At 35.7% G+C, this 25121-nt stretch overlaps 1 protein-coding gene across 4 annotated transcripts in view; it reads right to left on the bottom strand.

Annotated features, from left to right (window-relative positions):
* Positions 1 to 25121, bottom strand: part of LOC145286276 (uncharacterized) — a 107801-nt gene that overhangs the window by 27029 nt on the left and 55651 nt on the right. For 2 of the 4 annotated variants that reach the window (XM_080135114.1, XM_080135113.1), the window contains exons 9-14: positions 18853 to 18948; positions 17521 to 17652; positions 15440 to 15481; positions 15192 to 15308; positions 14915 to 15049; positions 4992 to 5081 (exon numbers count right to left, since the gene is read on the bottom strand). In XM_080135114.1, coding sequence (XP_079991240.1) covers positions 4992 to 5081; positions 14915 to 15049; positions 15192 to 15308; positions 15440 to 15481; positions 17521 to 17652; positions 18853 to 18948 — 612 coding nt within the window. The remainder of the gene's footprint in view (positions 1 to 4991; positions 5082 to 14914; positions 15050 to 15191; positions 15309 to 15439; positions 15482 to 17520; positions 17653 to 18852; positions 18949 to 25121) is intronic. The other 2 variants (XM_080135116.1, XM_080135115.1) reach the window with 1 other exon arrangement.

Genomic DNA, 25121 nt, shown 5'->3' on the forward strand with positions numbered 1-25121 from the left:
CTAGCACTTTATCCTAATTCCTAAACCTACTAAACCATATCTAACCATACATTCCTAAACCTACTAAACCATATCTAACCATATATTGCTAAACTTACAAAACTATATCTAACCATACATCAACTCGACTCTCTCGATCCAATACTGTAGCAAATTTAACTGCTTCCACTGCATGAATTTTTACGTATGCCCTCTCTCAGTATAAATGAAAATGGACAGCATAATAATGCCCTTTTTAAACCACACTTGAGGAGTGAAAATCTTCTGTAGAAGCTAACCTAAATGCCCGATTTTTCCAGGAGATATTAACCTAAATAACCAATAAATATTAACTACCCATGCGGGGTCGCAGAAATACCTGGATTAGGACCCAGGCGCGGGGCGAACCCCCTCGGAGCTGATGGACCCGTAGGTCTTCCCAGGCCATCCGTCTAGGAGAAGGAAAACTCTGAAACTAAACCTAGGGGAGGGAGGTCTCTTCAGTCCTGGACGACAACCTTCCTAGAGCTGGTGACTCAAACAAATCACCGGTTGGCAAACCTAAACTGCTTAAGGAGGAGATAGACTCTGTCTATCGCTCGGCTTTCATACTCCTTCTTTGCCTATTGGCCAGGCGTAGAGGTACTATCACAGGGACTCGCTTGAATCACCCAGTGGTTGACCTTGTTTCCTGACTAGGGTAATGAACGCCGCTTTTCCCCACTCCTGCCACATCCCATCCCCCTAAACTGGACACAGTGGGGTGCTTCAGTGCCATATATGTCAGTGCAGTTGGACTGGGCTGGCTTTGCCTAATGGATTGAGGGTACCGGATTGACAGTTCCTGGCTGCTGTTTCCGACTGATAGTACAGGAGCCCTAACTCTTTGGTAGCGCTTAGAGCGGCTGCTCCATCAACAGTTGTAAAATATCGGGATGTTTGTAGTGCCATGTCGCGCATGGAAAGGGACCCTGCACTCATCCCCGGTGGGCTTTCCTGAGGCCACAATCCTGTGGGTGAGGACAGCTGATGGTCTACTTGTATTGCATGTCTGGTATTCTGCACAACTACTTGTCCAGCACCCCCTCACTCATCCACCCTAACTGAAACTTTTAAATAAAATAAAATGAAATGACAGCTCAAGCAAAAGTTACGTTTAAACCAGGACCAAACTCAAAGAAAACCAACCTGCCTCCTCCCTTGAGGCTTGCATTTACTAATATCCGCGGGCTTAGAACTAACTTAGATGATGTTGAGTCATTTCTCCTTGTAAACACCCCGGATATCTTAGCATTAAGTGAAACTAACCTCCACTCCTCCATACCCTCTAACCACTTTAACATGCCTGGTTATCTCCCACTCTACCGTAAGGACTCGGACAGACATATGCATGGACTTGGAGTCTATATTCGAAACACCCTCCCCCTAACTAGAGAAATAAAACTAGAATCAGAGGGCCAGGCCTTTATGTGCTTCAGACTAAATATGCAACACAATATTAGCTACTTATATTTTCTCTACCGCTCTCCCTCAAACCAAGACTGTACCCTAATAAACAAAGTCTCAGACAGCATAGATATAGCACTCTCCCTCGATACTAGCGCACAAATACATGTATTTGGTGACTTCAATGTCCACCACAGTAACTGGCTAGGATTCTCAAATCACACAGACGTAGCTGGTAGCGCCACATATAGCTTCTCTATATCTCATTCCCTATCTCAGATGGTTACATTTCCGACACGTTTCCCAGACCAGCACGATCAACATGCCTCACTTCTAGATCTCTTTCTGACAACAGTTCCCAATGACTGTACAACAAATGCCCATAGCCCACTCGGGAATGCTGATCACGCTGTGATAATGGTAGAAATCAGCCTAAATTCTCGCCCTAAAACTGAAGACCCACTACTCAAAACAACGAGGTATTACAAAAAGGCTGATTGGGAAGCCATCAGGGAGCTCATCAGAGATGCCCCATGGCAAAATATCTTTACACTTCCAGCGGAACAGTGTGCAAATGAGACAACTGAATGGATCAAAACTGCTATTGAAGCACATGTTCCCGCACGGAAATACTATAGCAAGCCCCACTCCCCCCAATGGTTTACTTCTGCTTGTGCAGCTGCCATTTGTCAAAGGCAGCATGCGTTCCGCAGATTCAACCGACATAAGTCCAGCTCAAATAAACAGAAGTTTATAGAAGCTAGAAATAATTGTAAGAGAGTGATAGACACAGCTAAGTCAGATTACTCTGAAACCACCAGAAAGCGCATCGAAGCACAGAAATTAGGAACCCGGGATTTTTGGAAAATCTACAACAGCGTAGTTAATAATGGACAGTCAATTATTCCCCCACTAACAAACAATCATGAGGTTGCTTGCACGGCAACTGACAAGGCTAATCTGCTTGCCAGTCGGTTTGCCTCAAACTCCACACTGAACTCGGTACACCACTCACTCCCTGATTTTCCTCTGCGAACAGACGCCACACTTGACGACTTGAAAATCACCCCTTCTCAGGTACATGCTATTATAAAAAACCTAGACACCTCTAAAGCATGTGGACCAGATCTCATCCCGGCTGTGCTATTAAAAAAATGCTCTGCCGAGGTTGCTCCAGTTCTGTCCAAACTTTACAATAAATGCCTTAACGAATCTTGTTTTCCCGACTGCTGGAAAACCGCCTCTGTGGTACCAGTCTTCAAGAATTCTGGTGAAAGAACTGACCCACTAAATTATCGCCCCATTAGCCTCCTCCCGCTTTTCGCCAAAATATTTGAGTCCTTAGTTAATAAAGCCCTAGTCCAGCACCTAACAGCTGCTAAACTCTTGACTGACAAACAATATGGATTCAGGCAAGCCCGTTCAACAGCAGATATCTTAACTGTAGTTTCTGAACGTATATACCGTTCATTGGATAAAACAGGGGAGGGTAGAGCGGTGGCCCTTGATATATCTAAGGCTTTTGACAGGGTATGGCACGATGGTCTTCTAAAGAAAATTAGATCATATGGAATCACTGGAAGAATTCATAACGTAATTAAATCCTTCTTAAGTAATAGAAAAATCAAAGTTGTCCTCGACGGACGTACATCCAAACAATATGACATAAATGCGGGAGTGCCTCAGGGGTCTATCCTTGGACCTCTATTGTTCCTGATATTTATAAACGACCTCCCTGATAATATTGTTTCGGAGATGGGTATATTTGCCGATGACACCACTCTCTATAACAGATATGAGGGGAAAACAAATGAACACATATCCAAGAAAATGGCAGAAACACTAGAGGATGACCTCCAATCCGTAGTGGAATGGGGACAAAAATGGTTGGTCTCATTCAATGCTGCTAAGACTAAGCTTGTTTCCTTCAATAACTACAAGAAACCTTCTCTACCACCAATAGCAATGGCCAAGAACACATTGCCTGAAAGTACTTCTTTTAAACTCCTCGGCCTAACGTTTACAGGGAATATGAACTGGAATAGATACATTGAGAGCATTGCCAAGGCTGCTGCAAGGAAGGTTGGCTCCCTCTACCGTGCTAGAAAACTACTTACGCCTGCCAGTATCCTATACCTCTATAAGGCAACCATTCGCCCATGTATGGAGTACTGTTGTCACATCTGGGCTGGTGCATCTGCTGCTTGTCTCTCGCTCCTGGACAGGGTTCAAAAAAGAGTCGCAAACCTGATAGGTCCTGAACTGTCATCTGGGCTTCAACCTCTGTCCCATCGACGAGATGTTGCATCCCTCTGCCTGTTCTACAAATACTTTAATGGTGAATGCTCTGACGAACTGCAAACACTTGTACCTCCCCGACGTAACTACCCCCGACAAACCCGACAAGCTACTAAGTCTCATCCCTTTACAGTGGAGATCCCTAGGTGCAAGAAAGCCTTTTACTCCAATAGTTTCTTCCCCAGAACTGCGGGTCTTTGGAACTCCCTTCCGGGATTCTGCTTTCACAACTGCAATGATATGCAGAAGTTCAAGTGTAATGTTAACAAACATCTTTCTACTCTTCTCCCTTCATAATGACCCCGCTAATTAATTCCCTAATAGTAGCCCCCTGCTTCAAAGTGGCACTGTGCCTTGTTTGGGGTGAAAATTGAATTAAAAAAAAAAAAAAAAAAAAAAAAATGTCTTTTTGATATCATCATTATCTATACGTCATTATACGACGTGCTTTCAATAAATTTTCGGACTTTTTTGTATGGCCACATGTATTAATAGTACACACATGAAACTCTAGTCCCCTTCAAAGTTATCTCCTTCAGCTGCAATGCACTTGTTGTACTGTTCCAACAATTTTTGGAAGGCCTCATGAAAGTCCTATTGTATGAACGTGTCAATGACCCACGACACAGTCTCTTTTATCTCCTCAATTCTCATAACGACAGCCTTTAAGGTTTTCCTTGAGTTTAGGGATTGACTAAGTCACAGCGAACAAGGTCTAGACTATAGGAAAGACGAGGAACTGTTTTGATATAAATCTTGGTCTAATAGTGTGGTACAAGGATGGAGTCGTGGACTGGTGCATTGTCTTGGTGGAAATGCCACTGACCAGATTTAAAGAGTACTGGCCTTTTTCGATGGAATCTCTTCTTGAACTCCCTTAAAACCTCATATATGTAATTTTGTATTATAATATAATTTAGATTAGTTAGACGACTATTTTCATTTGGTTGTTATTTTTACAATAGCTTGACCGGTGTTATTTCTAATCTTCGGGTATATCTTTTTGGACTTTGGTATTTTCATGTGAACATATACTTTATCTCCAATGATCCCAAATATATATACAAGAATGAATTTAACTAATAAATATACCATGGTGATCTATCGTCGATATATTTACATCTGTGTTTGCGATATCAGTAACTGAATTCCATACGAATGAACTTGTCATCGTCACTTTTATTTAATCGAACGTTAAAATCTGTAAACATACGACGATAAACAAAAAGTTTGCTTAATATCATTTGGAGTAAAACTACTATTCTTACCTTGTTTGGTATTTTCATAATGTTTCACTCGGAGTAATTTTGGATCTTCTTCGACTACACCATTGCAAACTTGAAGACAATCAGTTACAGCTTGGAAACGTAGGTATAAAGAAACAAAATTATGTTAATATTATTTAGATTAGTAAGACCTCTATTCTGTCGTGGTTGTAATTTTCATAATATTCCAATCGTTGTAATCTCTGACCTTCTTAGGGTACATCTTTTTTAAAATGGCAATTTTCCTATCGAAATTGGACAGATACATGTAATTGCGTATTATCCTACTAATACAAATGAAATAATCCTCATCTAAAAAATCCGAACTATAAGATTAATTTTCATTTAAAGGAACATTTATTATTACACCGATATCACTACCTAGCTGCGTCAAAACCTATATAAGTTTTATATGGTAATGAAATAAGTGTCCAGGACAGGTTAGGACCCAAGCAAAGCATTTCAACCCTCTTCTAATTGTTTTTTTATACTAGGATATTTTATGCTAAGATATTTTATGCTAAGATATTTTATGCTAAGATATTTTATGCTAGGATATTTTATGCTAAGATATATTATGCTAAGATATTTTATGCTAGGATATTTTATGCTAGGATATTTTATGCTAGGATATTTTTATGCTAGGATATTTTATGCTAAGATATTTTATGCTAAGATATTTTATGCTAAGATATTTTATGCTAGGATATTTTTATGCTAGGATATTTTATGCTAAGATATTTTATGCTAAGATATTTTATGCTAAGATATTTTATGCTAAGATATATTATGCTAAGATATTTTATGCTAGGATATTTTATGCTAGGATATTTTATGCTAGGATATTTTATGCTAGGATATTTTATGCTAGGATATTTTATGCTAGGATATTTTATGCTAAGATATTTTATGCTAATATATTTTATGCTAGGATATTTTATGCTAAGATATATTATGCTAAGATATTTTATGCTAGGATATTTTATGCTAGGATATTTTATGCTAGGATATTTTTATGCTAGGATATTTTATGCTAAGATATTTTATGCTAAGATATTTTATGCTAGGATATTTTATGCTAGGATATTTTATGCTAGGATATTTTATGCTAGGATATTTTATGCTAAGATATTTTATGCTAAGATATTTTATGCTAAGATATTTTATGCTAAGATATATTATGCTAAGATATTTTATGCTAGGATATTTTATGCTAAGATATTTTATACTAGGATATTTTTATGCTAGGATATTTTATGCTAGGATATTTTTATGCTAGGATATTTTATGCTAAGATATTTTATGCTAGGATATTTTATGCTAAGATATTTTATGCTAAGATATTTTATGCTAAGATATATTATGCTAAGATATTTTATGCTAAGATATTTTATGCTAGGATATTTTATGCTAGGATATTTTATGCTAGGATATTTTATGCTAGGATATTTTATGCTAGGATATTTTATGCTAAGATATATTATGCTAAGATATTTTATGCTAGGATATTTTATGCTAGGATATTTTATGCTAGGATATTTTATGCTAGGATATTTTATGCTAGGATATTTTATGCTAAGATATTTTATGCTAAGATATTTTATGCTAAGATATTTTATGCTAAGATATATTATGCTAAGATATTTTATGCTAGGATATTTTATGCTAAGATATTTTATACTAGGATATTTTTATGCTAGGATATTTTATGCTAGGATATTTTTATGCTAGCATATTTCATGCTAAGATATTTTATGCTAAGATATTTTATGCTAAGATATTTTATGCTAAGATATATTATGCTAAGATATTTTATGCTAGGATATTTTATGCTAGGATATTTTATGCTAGGATATTTTATGCTAGGATATTTTATGCTAGGATATTTTATGCTAAGATATTTTATGCTAAGATATATTATGCTAAGATATTTTATGCTAGGATATTTTATGCTAAGATATATTATGCTAAGATATTTTATGCTAGGATATTTTATGCTAAGATATTTTATGCTAGGATATTTTATGCTAGGATATTTTATGCTAAGATATTTTATGCTAGGATATTTTATGCTAAGATATATTATGCTAAGATATTTTATGCTAAGATATTTTATGCTAAGATATTTTATGCTAGGATATTTTATGCTAGGATATTTTATGCTAAGATATATTATGCTAAGATATTTTATGCTAAGATATTTTATGCTAAGATATATTATGCTAAGATATTTTATGCTAAGATATATTATGCTAAGATATTTTATGCTAGGATATTTTATGCTAGGATATTTTATGCTAGGATATTTTATGCTAAGATATTTTATGCTAGGATATTTTATGCTAAGATATATTATGCTAAGATATTTTATGCTAAGATATTTTATGCTAGGATATTTTATGCTAGGATATTTTATGCTAGGATATTTTATGCTAAGATATATTATGCTAAGATATTTTATGCTAAGATAATTTATGCTAAGATATTTTATGCTAGGATATTTTATGCTAGGATATTTTATGCTAGGATATTTTATGCTAAGATATATTATGTTAAGATATTTTATGCTAAGATATTTTATGCTAAGATATATTATGCTAAGATATTTTATGCTAAGATATATTATGCTAAGATATTTTATGCTAGGATATTTTATGCTAGGATATTTTATGCTAGGATATTTTATGCTAGGATATTTTATGCTAAGATATATTATGCTAAGATATTTTATGCTAAGATATTTTATACTAAGATATATTATGCTAAGATATTTTATGCTAGGATATTTTATGCTAGGATATTTTATGCTAGGATATTTTATGCTAAGATATTTTATGCTAGGATATTTTATGCTAAGATATTTTATGCTAGGATATATTATGCTAAGATATTTTATGCTAAGATATTTTATGCTAGGATATTTTATGCTAAGATATATTATGCTAAGATATTTTATGCTAAGATATATTATGCTAGAATATTTTATGCTAGGATATTTTATGCTAGGATATTTTATGCTAAGATATTTTATGCTAGGATATATTATGCTAAGATATTTTATGCTAAGATATTTTATGCTAGGATATTTTATGCTAGGATATTTTATGCAAGGATATTTTTATGCTTAAAGACTGACCTTGCAACATAGCGTGAGTTAATTATACATTTCCCCTACCGTCCTCTTTCAATCTAAAACTGCACTCTACTCGACTACGTCTTCGATAATATAAATGCAGCAACCAAAGTATACCTAAGCGCTCAAATCCATATATTTAGGAGACTTTAATTTCCAATAGAGAAGTTGGCTTCGTTTCCAGAGATACACAGCCCCAGCTTGACACAGTAAGGAAATCTTAATTTTTTTTCATAAACCATTCCATCTATGGCCAAACTCATGGATTCTGATGACCAGTAAGCCTCACTTCTCGATTTGTTTTTGACAATATTTACCGGCGTTTATGCGCCAATTGCCAACTTAATCCACTTGTGAAAAAAGGTTGATATCATCTGAAGGTCGCCAACATCTTAAGTAAAAGTGATTTCGATTGGTTATATCGTATGTCCATATATTCATCTCCATAGATGAAATACTTTAGCGTATTATTATATAAATTAGTTTGGTTTTTAATGACTCCTTGCATGTTTTCTCATAAAGTTAGGCGAATTTCAAGAATTTAATTATATAATGTTTGGTTATTTTAAAATAATTTGGTAGCAATTAAATATTATGAAATGTATAATCCACAATTAAGTTTATAGAAAGCCTAATAGGATGACACATTTGCACTTCCTCCATATAAAATGTTTGCAATACGTGTTCAGCTATAATAACTGTCAACAACATCTCATTCCCTGACTGTGCTTAAAACTAAACAAAAGTTCCATGAGCAGAGTTTCTTTACTAGAATTGTCAGTCTCTGGAACATTTTACCGTGTGGCTGTTTCCCGGCTCACTATAACATGGCTATTTTCAAATCTAGTGTAAATTTGCATTCCTCTTAAATAATCTATCGTTCCACCATCACTGATCATGTTGTCTCATCTACGTAACACTTAAAACTTACCCTAGAGTGGTCCCCAGACCTTTATAAGAAGTGACCGTCAAATAAACAAGCAAAAAAAACAAAACATTTATTGTTGTTTGATTCAGATGGGGTATAAAGTATCCGAGTAGTGTAGGTAATTACACAGGGAATTACATGAAAAATAAAAATAAAAATAAAAATAATTAAAAAATAAATATAGATGGAATACACAAAAACACTGGTTGTTTATAGTTCGGTCGAAGTGTTCGTCTTTAAGAAAGGACATAGATCGAACTTTAAGAGAATATGCTTTACTTGCTTTTGTTGTGTGCATGTTGTAATATTATTTCTGTCTGTCACGTCTACAAATGTTTATTTATCTATCTGTCACGTCTATAAATGTTTATTTATCTACCAAGTCGATCTTAAAGATAGCACAAACGTAACCATTATATTTTCTTTTTAGACCTCACCCCTCAATCCTGCTTTCATTTTATCTCTCAATTACTTATAACGTCAACAGATGACTTTCGGAAGACCCCTCCTCGCTTTTCTTTTATATCGCAAGTTCCTTAAAAAATCATTAGTCCAGAATATGATCATGCTTAAATCATCATTAGTCCAAAATATGATCATGCTTTTCTTTTAACGGTTAATTAAAAAAAATCTTTGGAACGCTGATGTTTTTAAAGCTAAAATTCTTTTCAACAGTCTGCATTCTGGAGACGAAATTCCTTTTTTCTAGATAAGTGAATTCTATATCAATCTTTTTATCTTTAGATTCAAATATCAATTAACTACATTTTATTTCAGTATTTAATTTATATATTTCTTTTCTGATTGTTTTATTTAATGCTAGCGTTTTCTCGTCCATAAATGTTGGTGATTGCAAAAATAGATTAGGAAATTGTATTCATTTATAGTTCGTAGGAGGGGAATCTATCACAATACTTTCCCTTAAACACGCTAGTTGGACTTTTATTAAGTACAATACTTAAAAAAATTTTTATGGAGAGTAGAAAACGTATTGTGGATGCGTTATCGGCAGCTCCCGTTACTCTCGCTTCTCTTTATTTGCCCCTCAGTCCTCATTTTTTAATGAGTGATGTTTCTGACAAAGGGAGAAGATAAAGCTGTTTTCTAGGTTGGCAATATTTTGCACGAACAGTTGTCAGAGGTGGCGGAAATTTTCTGTTTCTATGTCTATCCTTGTAGCCATGTCACAAGTAAGGGTGCTGGAGGTAAACGTTTTATCTGGGCTGACGTTATCCGCCTGATAAACAGGGACCCGAACCATGGATTAACCACTAAGGAGGCTGTCCTATCAGCAGGTGCAAAGTACTGGGGCTGCTGTATTGCCATTTGATGAATAGATTCTGGACCATTCAGTAGTCTCTGGTGGGGCCTCTCGATGCCATACTAGTGGGTAATTGTTACGGCTTTACCTTATCATGTTCTATATATATATATATAAAAAATTTCCTGTTTTTTTCTCTCTTAGTTTCCCCTCTCTGTCCTGCTCTAAGCAAGTCTGACGACTTAGTCCACGAATTCCAAAATCCCATCATGACAAGTTTCAATAAAAAATACACAATTAAACCCGGAACTCCAACTTCCAACGCTTCCCCACTACCATGTTTCCTTCTCCAACATCAGGGGTGTACGTTCTAACCTTCCAGAGGTTGAAACCTAATTACAGGAGACTAAACCTGACCTTTTATTTTTAAGTGAAACTGGCACTGGACAGGCTGTTTCCCTAGATGAGTTCGTAATTAAAGGATACTCTAACTTAACTTCTAAATCTGACCCCCAAGATCGTCATGGGCATGGAATATGTGCCTATATTAAAGATAGCTTTCCATGTGGTAGGGATATCTCCGGAGAAGATCCTAACTTATCCTACATGTGCTTCCGGGTTGCACCAGCTCACAGTACTGCATTTATATTTACTCTCTATCGCCACCATAACAGTGGAGTTACTATCTTTAAAAGCATATCTGAGAAAATTGACCAAGTCCTATCTGCTTATCCTTCAGCTAACATTCACGTATGTGGAGACTTCAATGTTCACAACGTGGAACGGTTGACCCACTCAAACAAGACCGATGATGAGGGGAGGTTCTGTCATGATTTCTCCATTGCTTATGACCTCACTCAGATTGTTCACAAACCAACCCATGTGCCCGATAATGACGGCCAGTATGCGAGTCTGCTAGACCTTTTTCTCACAACTTTCCCTGAAGCATGTTCAGTTTCTGTTCTGTCTCCTCTTAGATCTTCTGACCACTCTGTTGTATCAATTAAGATAAAAATGAAACATAATAAATCTTCAGACGTACCTCTCCATCGTACAGTATATCGATACACTATGACTGACTGGGATACCTTCCGTACATTTATATCAGATCTACCTTTGCGTTCCATGTTTAAAAAGGATGTGTCCTCTATAGTATCAGACCTGACGGAATGGTTAATTGTAGGTATAGACTGTTTCAAACCCTCGAAAAAGTTCCATCAAAAACCTAACAGCCATCATGGTTCTCTCGAGAATGTGCTGCTGCCATTGAGCACAGAAGTCACTGTTTCCATTGCTTCCAACGTAATAGATGTATGGAAACTAAAGCCGCTTTCAGGTCTGCCAGCAACCATTGTAAGAAAGTAATAAAGAACGCAAGAGAATTGTATGCTCAGTCCGTCAAGTCCAAAGTAGCTGAGCAGCGGCTTGGTTCCCACCAGTTTTGGCAAATAGCAAACAGAATCCTGAACAGAAGCGTGTGCTCCATCCCAACTATCATCAATGGACCTGAGGTAATCTCATCAGCATCAAAGTCAAACTCTTTGCCAAGAACTTTGCAGCTAATTCTAGCCTTTGCGACCAAGGCCGCCAACCCCCAATATTTCCTCCTGTATCAGAAAACACCCTATGTGATATACAGATGGTTCCAAGCTAATAAAAAAATCTTGATTCCAGTAAGCAATCGGCCCTAGCGGTATTCCAATTAAAGTAATAAAAAAAATTCAACCAGAACTAGCACCCATACTTACAAAACTGTTTAAACGTTGTCTTAAGGAGAATTGCTTCCCATCACCCTGGAAAATATCATCAGTATGCCCTGTATTTAAGAATTCAGGTGATCGCTCACCCCCCTCTCAGTACAGGCCAATAAGTCTCCTGTGCGTCATGAGTACGTTGCTGGAATCTGTGTTAAATAAAGAAGTAACTAATCATCTCAATAAAAATAACCTTCTTAGTGACACACAATATGGTTTCCGTTCTGCTAAATCTACAGCAGTTGTGCTTACAGTTATATCCCATAGGATTAGCGAATCTCTCGACGGAGGCTACCTTTCTAGGGCAATTGCTCTTGACATATTTAAGGCCTTTGATAGGGTATGGCATAAAGATCTCTAGCTATGGTATAGCTGGAAATGTCTTCTCAATTATTAAATCATTTCTTTCTGACAGGTTCATAAGAGCTTGGCAAAAATCAAAAGCTCACAGTATTAATGCTGGAGTCCTTCCTGATCTACATTAATGATCTTCCAAACCACATCCTTACATCATTTGTAGACATTTATGCTGATGACACTACCATCTATGGTAGCACATCTAAGTCAGTAAAAGTTCTCTCCAATTCTCTCTCCTCTGATCTTGAGCACGTGGTACAATGGGGAAAAGAAGGCTGGTTACCTTTAATGCATCTAAAACCAAGCTTCTATCTTTACATCATAAACGTTCTGATCCACATCTGGCATCAGTTGAAATGAATGGCTCTCGTCTTGAGGGGGGCTCATGTTTTTACAAGCTTTTGGGCTTGACCTTTACTCCTGATCTTAAATGGAACATCAAAGCTGATGAAATTCTCTATCTATATAAGAGCCAGGTACGTCTAAGGATGGAATACTGTTGCCACAACTAGGCAGGAGCTGCTAGAAAGGACTTGTCCTGCCTTGATAGAGTTCAAAATAGACTTCGTAGCCTCGTAGGAGATATCCTTTTCTCTTCCCTGCAACCTCTATCTCACAGTAGAGATGTTGCGAGTTTGTCTCTGATGTATCGTTATTTTCATGGAAAGTGTTCGACTGAGCTTCAGTCTATGGTCCCTCTTCGCCAAACTTTCACAAGAAACACTCGTCTAGCTGAAAACACTATCAATAATTTCCCCCACTCGTTATCTGTACCTAAAACTAAACTTAGATTCCATGAACAAAGCTTCTCTCTTAGAACTGCACGCCTGTGGAATTGTCTTCCGTTTTCCTGCTTTCCAGCTGACTACAATATGGTTGCGTTCAAGTCTAACGTAAGCAAGTTTTTGATGAGCCGTTCCACTTGCTAACAAATTTACCGAATTTCCATTACTAACGATTACTATATTGTCCAATTTCTACTGTACACACTTTAACCCTTATCCTCGAGTGGCCTCTTGGCCTTGATAAGTGGTGATTCCTATGTAAAAAAACAAAAAACCCCGTTCGTCATAAGTTTTACTTTGGTAAACTTTTTGTAAAAATAAATTAATTTTTTACGTAAATTTTCTTCTCATTTCAATTTCTTCGTTTTTGTTTATTTCACACCATAAGAAATTACACATCAAATGTGGTACATGAATGCCTTCCTCATTTTAAATATACAGAACTGATATAGATCGAACACCGTAGCCCGCGCTGCGTTATTGTGGATCGTCTTATTAATTTTGTAAACAGATAAAGATCAGTTTTATTTCTGAATTTAAGTGATAAATACGGAATAGTGATTGATAATTGATAGATTAACATTCGTATTTGCGATCTCTTTATACGTCTGAACATGTCATCGCCACTTTTACTTAACCTAACGTTAAAATCTGGAAAGAAACGACGATAAGCAAAAAAAAAATGTTTGGTTAATATCATTTAGATTATTTCAACTACTCTTCTCAACTTATTTGTTATTTTCATGTTTCCGTCGGTTGTAATTTTTACCCTTCTTTGTGTTATCTAGTTGGCCGAGCAGAAGAGTAAATTATCTATCTATCTATCTATCTATCTATCTATCTATCTATCTGGGAAAGTAAACAAGAGATGTGAAGCTATGTTTTGATAAGGTTATTAAAACATATCAAGCCTTGTCAAACTCGGTGACCGGTCAAGTTTGCACCGAAAGATATCTTAACAGCTGACCGGAAGTTGACATGTCGTCTGTCACGTGATTCGATTTGCTGGAGCACTGTTAAGTTGGATTGAAGATGTTGAAGAAAGAAAATGATCTGAAAGGGGTCTCCTCACGAGGAGGAGAGGTCTCAGAATGGAGACGTATAAGAACCACCATAAGCCAATATCGTCGATCACTCCTCTGCTGGACGTAATGCCTGAGAGTGAAATAAAATATGTATAAAATCAATTATTCGTCTTGGGTCATTGCTTATTTCCAAATATGGTTAATGATAGATGGAATAGAATATTAACCTTTACTTATTTTCGAATATTTTAATTCGCAGCAAAATAAAATACTTACAAAAAGAAAATGTCTGGCCATCTAATTTGCAAAACAAGAAGGACAAAAGCCAAGAAAGGGTTGTTCTATGATATGACATCGTTGTATAGAAAAATAATATATTTGAATTGCCGAATCTATCATAGATGCCTTTTTCTACTTTAAATACACAAAACTGGCGTAGGTTGAACACATGTCGAGCCCATCTCTGTGTAACGTTATTGTTGATCGTCTTAGTAATTTTGTAAACAGATCAGGATCATGTTTATTTCTGGATTTAACTAATAAATACATCATAGTGATCGATTGTTGATTGATACTTCATACGTCTAAACATGTTCTTGTCACTTTTACTTAGCCGAACGTTGAAACAAATTCGACAATAACCAATAAAAGGTAGATTAATATCATTTGGGTAATTTTCTCACCTTTGTAGGTATCTTCATCACTGTAAACCTTTAAACTTTCACGTCGAATAGAGTAGTTATTTCCATGAGGTAATTTCGGACCTGCTTCGGATGTGTGCATGTCAGTTTGGGAAAATACAGATCGACGTCCAGGATCTATACGTAAGCAAGAAAAGTTAATATTATGATGCTTTATACGTCTAAACATGTTCTTGTCACTTTTAATTAGCCGAACGTTGAAACAAATTCGACGATAACTAAAAAAGGTAGATTACTATCATTTGAGTCATTTTCTCACCTTTGTAGATACCTTCATCACTGTAAACCTTTAAACTTTCACGTCGAATTGGGTGGTTATTTCCATGCTTCCTCGGGGGTAATTTCGGACCTACTTCGGATGTGTGCATTTCAGGAGCTATACGTAAGCAAGAAAAGTTAGGTTAATATCATTTGGATTCGTTAGATTAATATTGTTTTTTTTTATCTTGGTTGTTATTTTCTCAATACTTCAGTCTTTTTAAAAAGAGAACAATAAAATGCACTTACGAAGGGGTACCAGTTGTGATTTTCCGCATAATGATTCGTAACCTGGTTAAGATAAAATCAAATAGAATATGAATATTTTTACATTTTCGAATACAAGAAAAGAGTGTTAGTGGTTTAATTCTTAGCAAACAAAACTATTCACCCAAGGAAAATTGCAGACCATCTAATATGGAAAGTGCGAAAAGATAGCAGTTCGCCATATAATATTATATCGTTGTATAGAAAAACTACAGGGTGGAACGATAATTTTGTCGCCCTAAAGAAAACAACACTACAGCTTTATTTTAAAACTCTTATTGAAAAAATGAATTCAGATAGCTTGATTATGTGATAGAGCTAGCATCTATTCAAACCTTAAACCTCAATTACAACCTCGATACGGATCCGGACCTTGGAGGATGGCTTTTCCACAAGCGCCGGCGAGAGCTCGGTGAATACTTGGTGAATACTCAGCAGATGGCGGCGATCAGGCTGACTTTGATGTTGTGGGAGGTCATGTTGGTGCTGTTTTGACATATGACTAAACGGAGTAGTCCAGCGGGTTCAGGTCGGGGGAGGAGAAGGCCAGTGAGAGAAGGCTACAAAGTCGTAGCATTCCTTCTGAAGCCAAGCCTGGGTCTCATCAGATTTTTAGGCTGGCACCGAGTTCTACTGCCACACTCAGGGTCTGATAGCAGCTACCTGATTGCAATAGGGGATCATCACACTCTTCAGCACATCCCGGTACACTTTGGTGTTGACTCAAGCCAACTTCAAAGATGAGAGGTGGCACTTGAAATCAAACCAAAACCATAATCGTGACCGGACACTTTGTTTTTATCACCCTAGACACGTCCATGTTATTCGTGTCAATCCAGTGATGCATTTTGAGGATGCTGGCAATGGTTCTGTTCTCATAACTTTGATCGGTAGAGAACATAAACATTGTGTCATACATGATAGAATGCTCCTATCGCTCTTAGGATTTGTACACAACATGCCAACTAGTAGATAGTCTGCAGCAAAAAAGAAAATCGGGTTTTATGAAACGGAAATGGAATCATGTTTTTTCTAAGGCAGCAATTTTAACGTTCCACCCTGCTTATTTCAATCAGTAGTTTTACTTTAGCGATCAACAATTATTTTATCTATGGATTTAACTAATAAATACAGCACAGTGATCGGTTATCATTCAAACACTACCATGCTTGAATATATGGTTAAGTGTCAGTTTTAGTCATTTAAAACTGCTTTAAAGCTTCATCGCTTACTCAATTGTCCACCAAATTTCAAATAATTATTACAGTTTATAGATTACATTCTCAGCTATATTGTGAAAAAAGAATTTTCAATTTTCGTTCAGTAAAACAAAAGTTATGATGAATTTTCTAGTGTTCAAAATCGTAAAAATATGTAAGGAGGTGAGCGACGCTTTTTATGACTGGTTTCCATCGCAACCACATCGCTTCAGCGACTACTGTTGCTACCAATTCACTGCCCACAGTCGCGAGAAGAGAAGTAACACGTGAAACAGAGACTATAAAAGCATGAAAAGGAGATAATTGGGGGATTTTATTGTAAGCAGACGAGTGCCGTACATTTTTATTACATATGTGTTTATGGGGAAAAATAAGACTGAAATTAACCAAAGAACAAGTGAATTTATTGGAAGCCTGGAAAAATCATGGATTACAATAGAAAAATGCGAGCATGAAAAGTAATATGGTTAAGCTTAAACATGGAAAAGTAAAGGACTAGTTGTTAAAACTGGAAAAGCAAAGGATAAGATATTCTCGTAAAAATATAATAAATTTATAACTTGAACTATTGCAGCATTAAGAATTTTTTAAATTCAATTTATAACATTATATAATCAATTCTTGTAAATCGACAACTAGTTCTTTACTTTTCCATGGTCAAGCTTAACCATATTAATTTTCATGCTTGCATTTTCTATTGTAATTTACAGATACGCATCCGTCTTTGTGATCTCAGGGGATTTTATACGTCTGAACATATTATCGTCACTTTTACTTTGTCAAATGTTGAAATGTGTAAAGGTAGGTTAGTATCATTTGGATTATTTATATTATTTTCCTCACCTCCTTCGTCAGTTTCACTATGTTCAGATGGTTGTAATCTCCGACATTTTTCGATTGCATCTTTTTGTACGAGTGAATTTTCAGGTCGAATATTATTGCAATTTTCATAACGTTTCGGAGGTAATTTCGGCCCTGCGTTGGATGTAGAAAAGTTAGGATAATATTATTTACATTTGTTAGACTGATATTTTTTATTATTATCTTGGTTGTTATCTTCAAAACACTTCGGTCTTTTTAAACAGAGAACAATAAAATATACCTACAGAGAGGGGGTTGCCCGTTGTGATTCCCTGCGGAATAATTCATAACTTCGTTAATTTAAAATCGAATAGAATATGAATAATTCACAATTTTCCAATATCAGAGATCACTTTAAGTGGTTTAATTCTCGGCAAAATAAACTATTCACACACAGAAAATGTCGGGTCATTTAATCTGGGGAGCGAGAAAAGATAGAAGTTTGCTCTATGATATTATATCGTTGTATAGAAAAATATCTTTGGTTTTTCGAACGCATCATGACGTGTGTAATAATTTTAATATCAAAGGTCCTGAAACGGTGCGTATTCTCTCCTGATGACTCGCTATTTACTGGGTGACGAAATGAAATACTCTGAAAATAAAGCAAAAAATGAAATGCAAGTGAATTAACTAAGAAGAGGAAGATCCGGAAACGAACCGTATTCTCTTTTGATGACCCGACATTAACTGAAAGCCGAAATACTTTACAAGTGAAAACAGTTAGAAACACATGATTATATACAAATGGAAGCTGTAATTTTTCAAAACACAATATCTTCTGTTGTCTGCTTGTATCATGACACGTAATCTGCTACTAGTTCAGTAGCAATTTTATTCTATTTTATTCCCAATATAAAATAATCTATGTTTTAACATAATCAATACGTTTAATGAGATTAATCCACACTAACCATCTTTGCTAATCGGTTTGGTTTGGTGGTTTAGTTTTACGACGTATTAACAATTTTCGGATTAATTACTGCCGAATTCAATAATTTTAGAAATAGTTTTTAATCTTTAATTTCATTTTTACATATTCATTTAAGCATGGAATTAAGTTTTACGGCGAATTAATAATTTTCGGGTTATTTAATCCTAAATGTAGTAACTATAAGAAACGTGTCCATGCTTCGAGTTCTTTTGATATCTTTATTTATTTATTTATTTATGGTGTTTTGTTTGGTTGTTTGTAGAGAAAAAATATATCTTTGATTTAGAGTTTACAGAAGACGATTGTGTCTTGCAAAGAGAAAAGGGAAAAAGAAACGGTAACATCATAATGCAAATCAGAAGATCTACTATTATTATTACCTTGGTTGTTATTGTTATATTTTCGCAGAGGTAGTTCTGGTCCTTCTTCAGCTGCATTTTTTTGATCTTGGGGATTTTCATGACGATCTTGGGGAACTATACATAAAAAAGGTCAACATCATTTGGATTAGTTAAACGATTACTTTCACTTGGATGTCATTTTCACAATGCTTCAATGTGTTTAATCTCCAATCTTCTTCAGGTACAGCATTTGTTTTTGAACTTGGAACAGTTCATGGCAGAATTGAGAGCCTATATGTATGTTACATTACCTCAATAATACAAATGAAATGAAAAAAATAATTTATATTTGGAAAGGACATGTGTTATTAACTTGTTTAACTAGCTGGCTGTATGCACACACACACACAAACACACTCACACACACACACACACACACACACACACACACACACACACATATATATATATATATATATATATATATATATATATATATATATATATACTAGCAAAAGTGCCCGTCGTTGACTGGGTTCAAAAACAGCCTACACAAAATGGACTCTGATTTATTAAAGTATGATAGGTTATGAAAAGGAAGGGTTGTAAAGAGATAGCTTCGAATTTGGGGGTAACAAAACCAAAGCAAAATATGATGAAAGTAAAAATAAAATAGATAAACCCCATAATTTATCATATCATACCTGTTCACACTTAAACACTTATTACAATATTCTGTGGATCTATATTAAAAAACCTTGTTAAACTTTGTGCCATATTTCTATTCTATGGAGGTCAGGTGCGAACGAACACCCAATAATTTTATTATACAATATTTCTTCAAACTGAAACATAATTATCCAAATATACTTACGCAGATCGATATGAAAAGTCTTTATTAAAGTTTGGGCCTATTTCCATTATATGGAGGCCAGGCCCGAACGCAGACCCCACAATTTCATTATACCATCCCTATTTAAGTTAAAACATATTATCAAAGTATTATGTACATCTATATCAAAAACACTTGTAAACGTTTTTTTTTTAATTTTTAAATTTTTTATTTTCATACTTTGTGGACCAGGTACGAACACAGACCCCACAATTTTAATGAACCACTGTTCTGCCAGATAAAACATACCCATTTCTGTGTCTCGATACATCTTCTATCATTATATGTAATCAGTTTTTTAAAATAGTCAACCATATAGGAGCATGTTAATTTTATTTTATTTCAGACTATTAGTCTCATCTTTATTAGTTGTTGTTTTTTTTTTTTTTTTAAATCTTTTTATTGGTTCACAACGTTTCGGCCAACTTCCTCTGGCCTTCGTCAGGTGGTAACCGCGACGGATAGGAACTTCGAATCTCCTAACTACATTCTCAGCCATCATTGCCATCCGTAGTTGTTGTCGTCTCACCACATTTTTGACCAATTACCTCTGGCACGCTTTGGGTGGGATTGAAACCGCTATCTTCAGACAATGTTCATCTGGAACCGGAGAGATTCAACGTCTCTATCAACTGCGCCACGGGCCCCGAAGGGCGATCAAGGTTGGATTCTTTTATCTTATAAATCCACGTTTATTTATTATCTGATCTTCCATAGTCGGGTCCGTACCGATTGGTATATATATATATTATTCCTTAATTGGAATTTATTTATTTATTTATTTTTTTTTTTTAATAAAATAAAATTAACATATAATGCTCATCTCAAAAAATAAATTCCAATTAAGGAATAATATATATATATATATATATATATATATATATATATATATATATAGAAGCATATTCGTAGCCAGACACACACACACACACACACACACACACACACACACAGACATCCAGCTTTATATTATAGATATATAGGGTGTAGCAGAGCAACTTGCTTATTTAAATTTGACGCCCTAAAGCGATGGTTGCTCCAAGATGGGCTTATTCGATAGTGTGGGGCTTGACGTTTGGTTCTTAATGTGCGTTATTTATTTTTTGTTTATTTTTCAGGAACCCCAGTGATCATCATAGAGTGGACGAAGTTGGAACGCGTTTTCGCTGGTGAGGCATATTTTCAAGCGGTCTCTCAATTGTCGCAACTTGTATTCCGTAGATATTTCAATATTGCCCGCCCCCATGGTCATGTTCCTGCTCTTGGGTTGCCCGTTCGTTCTTTGAAACGAATCTTTCACGAAAATCGAAATTTCATCTCTACAAATTTTTTATGATTCAGAAACTTAATACACGCAATTTTATTGCTCGTGAAAATACACGTGAGGCGCTTTTGGGCTTGCCTGACAACACACTTGTTTTCTTTAGTGATGAGGCCTACTCTCATCTTTTTGGATCTGTAAAGAATCAAAACATGCGCTATTCAAGTCCTGAAAACACCAGAGAACTTCGTCAACGTCATCTACGTGCACTTCGTGTAACTGTTTAGTGACCACTATCGCGAGTATGCATATTTGGCCCATGGTTTTTTAAGAAAACAAACGGGCAGTATCAGTGACATTGGACCGTTATGTCAACCTAATCGATGAGTGTTTCCTACTAATATTGAACGAGATGGGTGTGGAAAATGTATGGTTCCAGCAGGACAGTGCCACGGCATACATAGCGTGTGCATCAATGACTGTTTTGCGGCAGAACTTCTCAGGACATCTAATCTCCTTGAGGGGCGATCTGTATTTACCAGCGCAGTCCCCTGAATTATTACCATGTGACTATTTTTTATGGGGATATTTGAAATCAATTTACAACGATCGTCCTTCCACCTTGACTCACCTGAAACACAACATTCGTCGAGCTGTCGCCAACGATATGCTGGAAAGAGTTGACCGAAACTTCAGAGTTCGATTAACTCCGTGTATAGAGAAGAATGGACACCCTTTTACTGATATCTTCTTTAAAATTGATAAAAAATAAAATTTAAATGTTGTACTAGTTACATTTCAGAAAATTACATGTGTACCTGTTTTAATTTTAATTTAAATAAGCAAGGTGCTCTGACCCACCCTGTATATATTGTATAACTTATCGATACATTTAAGCATTTTTATTTTAAGTAATACAGTAACTTTGTTCTGAAACAAGTTTATAAGTCACATAAGGAAATGGTATAAACTGCTCAACCTCCACTAATCATTTTGATATTACATAATGTCTTCTCCTGTGCGCGAAAGACGCTGACAAATACATGTATCGACTCCGAGTCTATGCACATAACATCCTCCTTTGACAAGAGATCTAAGTCTCAAATTGGAATATCTGGTCTAAATGTGCTTAGACTAACATTACGGCACAGAGCAAGTATCCTATATCTCCTTGACTGTTCTGCTTCGATTCGAAACTACATCTTCGATAATATAGTTGTATCATCCTTTTCACATCTGAGCGCCCAAATCTCATGACCAGAAATCATAACTTCATGATATATTCTTGACAACACTGGTCAGGGTTTGTACGACGATTGCTTAGACTCAGATTCTGATAATCTTGTCAAAAGGTTGATATCATTATAAACATTCGACTCTAAATTATAGCTAGATATTAACAAAGTGCTGATTGGGCATCCTTGTTAAATTTAGTTTACTATAAATACGCAACAGTATATAGCTTTAAGAATCCATTGTAAAAATAGGATAGTCACAGCTTAGAGTAGGTATAATGAAATAACTAGAAGATGCATCGAATTACAGAAAATAAAAAGCTCGTGATTTCTTGAAAAACAATAAAAGTGTGACGATCAATATACAATCAAGATTAAAGTGACTATCAAAATGCCATCATGTTAATGGATAAACCTTAAATGCTTTCTCATCTGGAATCTACAAACCGCTTCCTTCCTTATTTTCCACTATGGACGGAAATCATACTGCATAATCTTATTGCTAACCTCCTCTAATCGTTTTTATATGCCAGGATATCCTTTACTATGACGCAATAACTCTGAGAAATATATGTACAAACTCTTAGTCTACATTAGTAATACTCCTTCCTTGTCAAGAGATCTTAGTCTAGAATCTGAAATGATGCCTAAGTGTCTTTAAACTTAATTCCAACACAGCGTTAGTTATTTGTTTCCCCTACCTCCTCTTTTGACCTAGAACTGTATCCAACTACACTACGTCTTCGATAATATAGATGAAGCAACCAACACGTATCCGAGCGCACAAATCTAGGAGATTTTAATTTCCAACAAAGAAAGTGGTTTCGTTTCTTGAAGTACATAGTTCCATCTGGAGACAGCAAGTGAATTTTCCTTCACAAACCATTCCATTTACAACCTAATTTTTGGATCCTGATGACCAGAAAGCCTCACTCCTCAACTTATTCTTGCAACACTGGCCAGCGTTTATACAATAGTTTCTAATAGCTTACAGTGAGATGCTGATCCACTTGTTAATGCAAGTTGATATCATCATAAATATTGGACCCTAAAACGAATCGGTTGTTACTCAAACCAAGATATTAACAATGTGTTAAATTGGAAACCTCATCGCAGACACATCTTAGACTAAACCTTTTCTCTCCATACGGAACAACGCTCAGCCCTCTGGAGGACAGAAGACTTTTTTTGTCCGAGATAATCTTATCATCAACTCTACCCATATCCCGGGTATAACAAAAGCAAAACTTGACATCTTCAAAGCATGTTGGCAAGATCTTATCTCTGCCATAGTAATAAAGAGTTGCTCCACAAGGCAGATCCTCATACTTTCCACACTCCATAACAAATGCCTCATCGGATTTTGTTTGCCTGATAGATTGAAAAAAAATCCGTTGTTGTATCAGTTTAGAATAACTGTGGCGTAAGAAGTGACACGCAAAGTTATTGCCACGTAAGTCTCGTTCAAGTCTCTGTCAAAATCTTTACAATGTTAATCAATGTATCGATAGTCAATCACCTCGAAAATGCTAAACGTTTTTTTTTAAATACATGTGGATTTATGTAACCCCGTCCGAGTTAAGGAATAACTAACAGTTATGCCTGAACACATATATACAGGACTATCAAGGAGACTCGACGTTGCCCAGGATTGAATGATGATCAACGAATGTTATACACTTCCATATTTTTATTGTCAGCGATATCTGTGAAGTCGCCCATTTTTCAATCAAATCGATTAATTGCCTGCTTTAGTCGAGTGCCCTCGCGATAACCAGAAGGAAGCTTCCATGCCTCCCCGCAGTGATTAGTCCACGATACAATGCCGTCTACGCTGCACTGTACAGAACATACTGTTGATTTTATAAAATTATTTTTACATATAATGGCTTAAATTTAAGTGTAAAATGTAAAAATAAGATATATTAAGTTCGAAGGCGCCCTTGTCATATCAAAGAACTTAGTCTTTTATATATGCATGTCCTTGCTGCTTGTGCAGTGATAATGCCTTAAATTTAAGTTTAACATAAAAGTCAAATATCATGGTGCAATTGTTGTTAAACAGAAACATTCATTTTAAACACGCCCCTGTCATATCAAAGAATCTATTGTTCATTTTATATTTCGGGCCTTTCTGCTTATGTGTGAATAAAAATTATCAAATGCATTTGTGATTTTAGGCTGTAGAAGGCGTTAAGTTTTGTCAAAATCGCTTTTTCCTTCTTTCCTCCTACTTTTTGCGATTATCGATTATTGATACTTGGAAAAACATTTCGATAAAAAAACAACTAAGAACACTGCCAGATATATAAAGTACCTTCGTATGAAATTTCATAAAAATCAACCCAACCGTTTCAGACTCTATAGGGAACGAACACACACACAAACAATGTTCTTTTATATAATCGTAGATAAAAAATGATAATGAGAGAGCAAAAATGGATGTTGTGTTTACTTCAGGAAACCTCGTAATTCTTGCTTCCCTTATTTCGTCCTTTAGTCCACAAATTCCAAGAATGATCCGATAAACAGTGAAAAATGCTGTTTTCGGGGTCAGAATCTATTTCATCTAACACTTATCTTTGGCAAGTTTTTGACCTTAAAGTAGTATATTTAGTTCCTTAAATCAAGTGGACCCTTGTCTTGTCTGGAGCGATTTCCACAAAAAGCCAGTGCTGTAGCGCTTTATATATCCAAATATTTACACAATAACTGGCGTGAAGCTGGAAAATTAATGCGTACGATATTCTTGGACTTTTTTTTAATATAAACAGATCATTCCCTTCTAAAAGGTTGTTTTTGGTGGCTATACATGCAAACAACATCACACCATTCACTTCAACTTTTACTATTTACTGATGACACAACGCACTATACTCGGCATGCTGGCAAATTGAACACACGCATAGGTCAGCGACTG

Source organism: Euprymna scolopes, chromosome 10, assembly GCF_053919585.1.
Source record: "Euprymna scolopes isolate OS-2025 chromosome 10, ASM5391958v1, whole genome shotgun sequence".
Classification (NCBI taxonomy): domain Eukaryota; kingdom Metazoa; phylum Mollusca; class Cephalopoda; order Sepiida; family Sepiolidae; genus Euprymna; species Euprymna scolopes.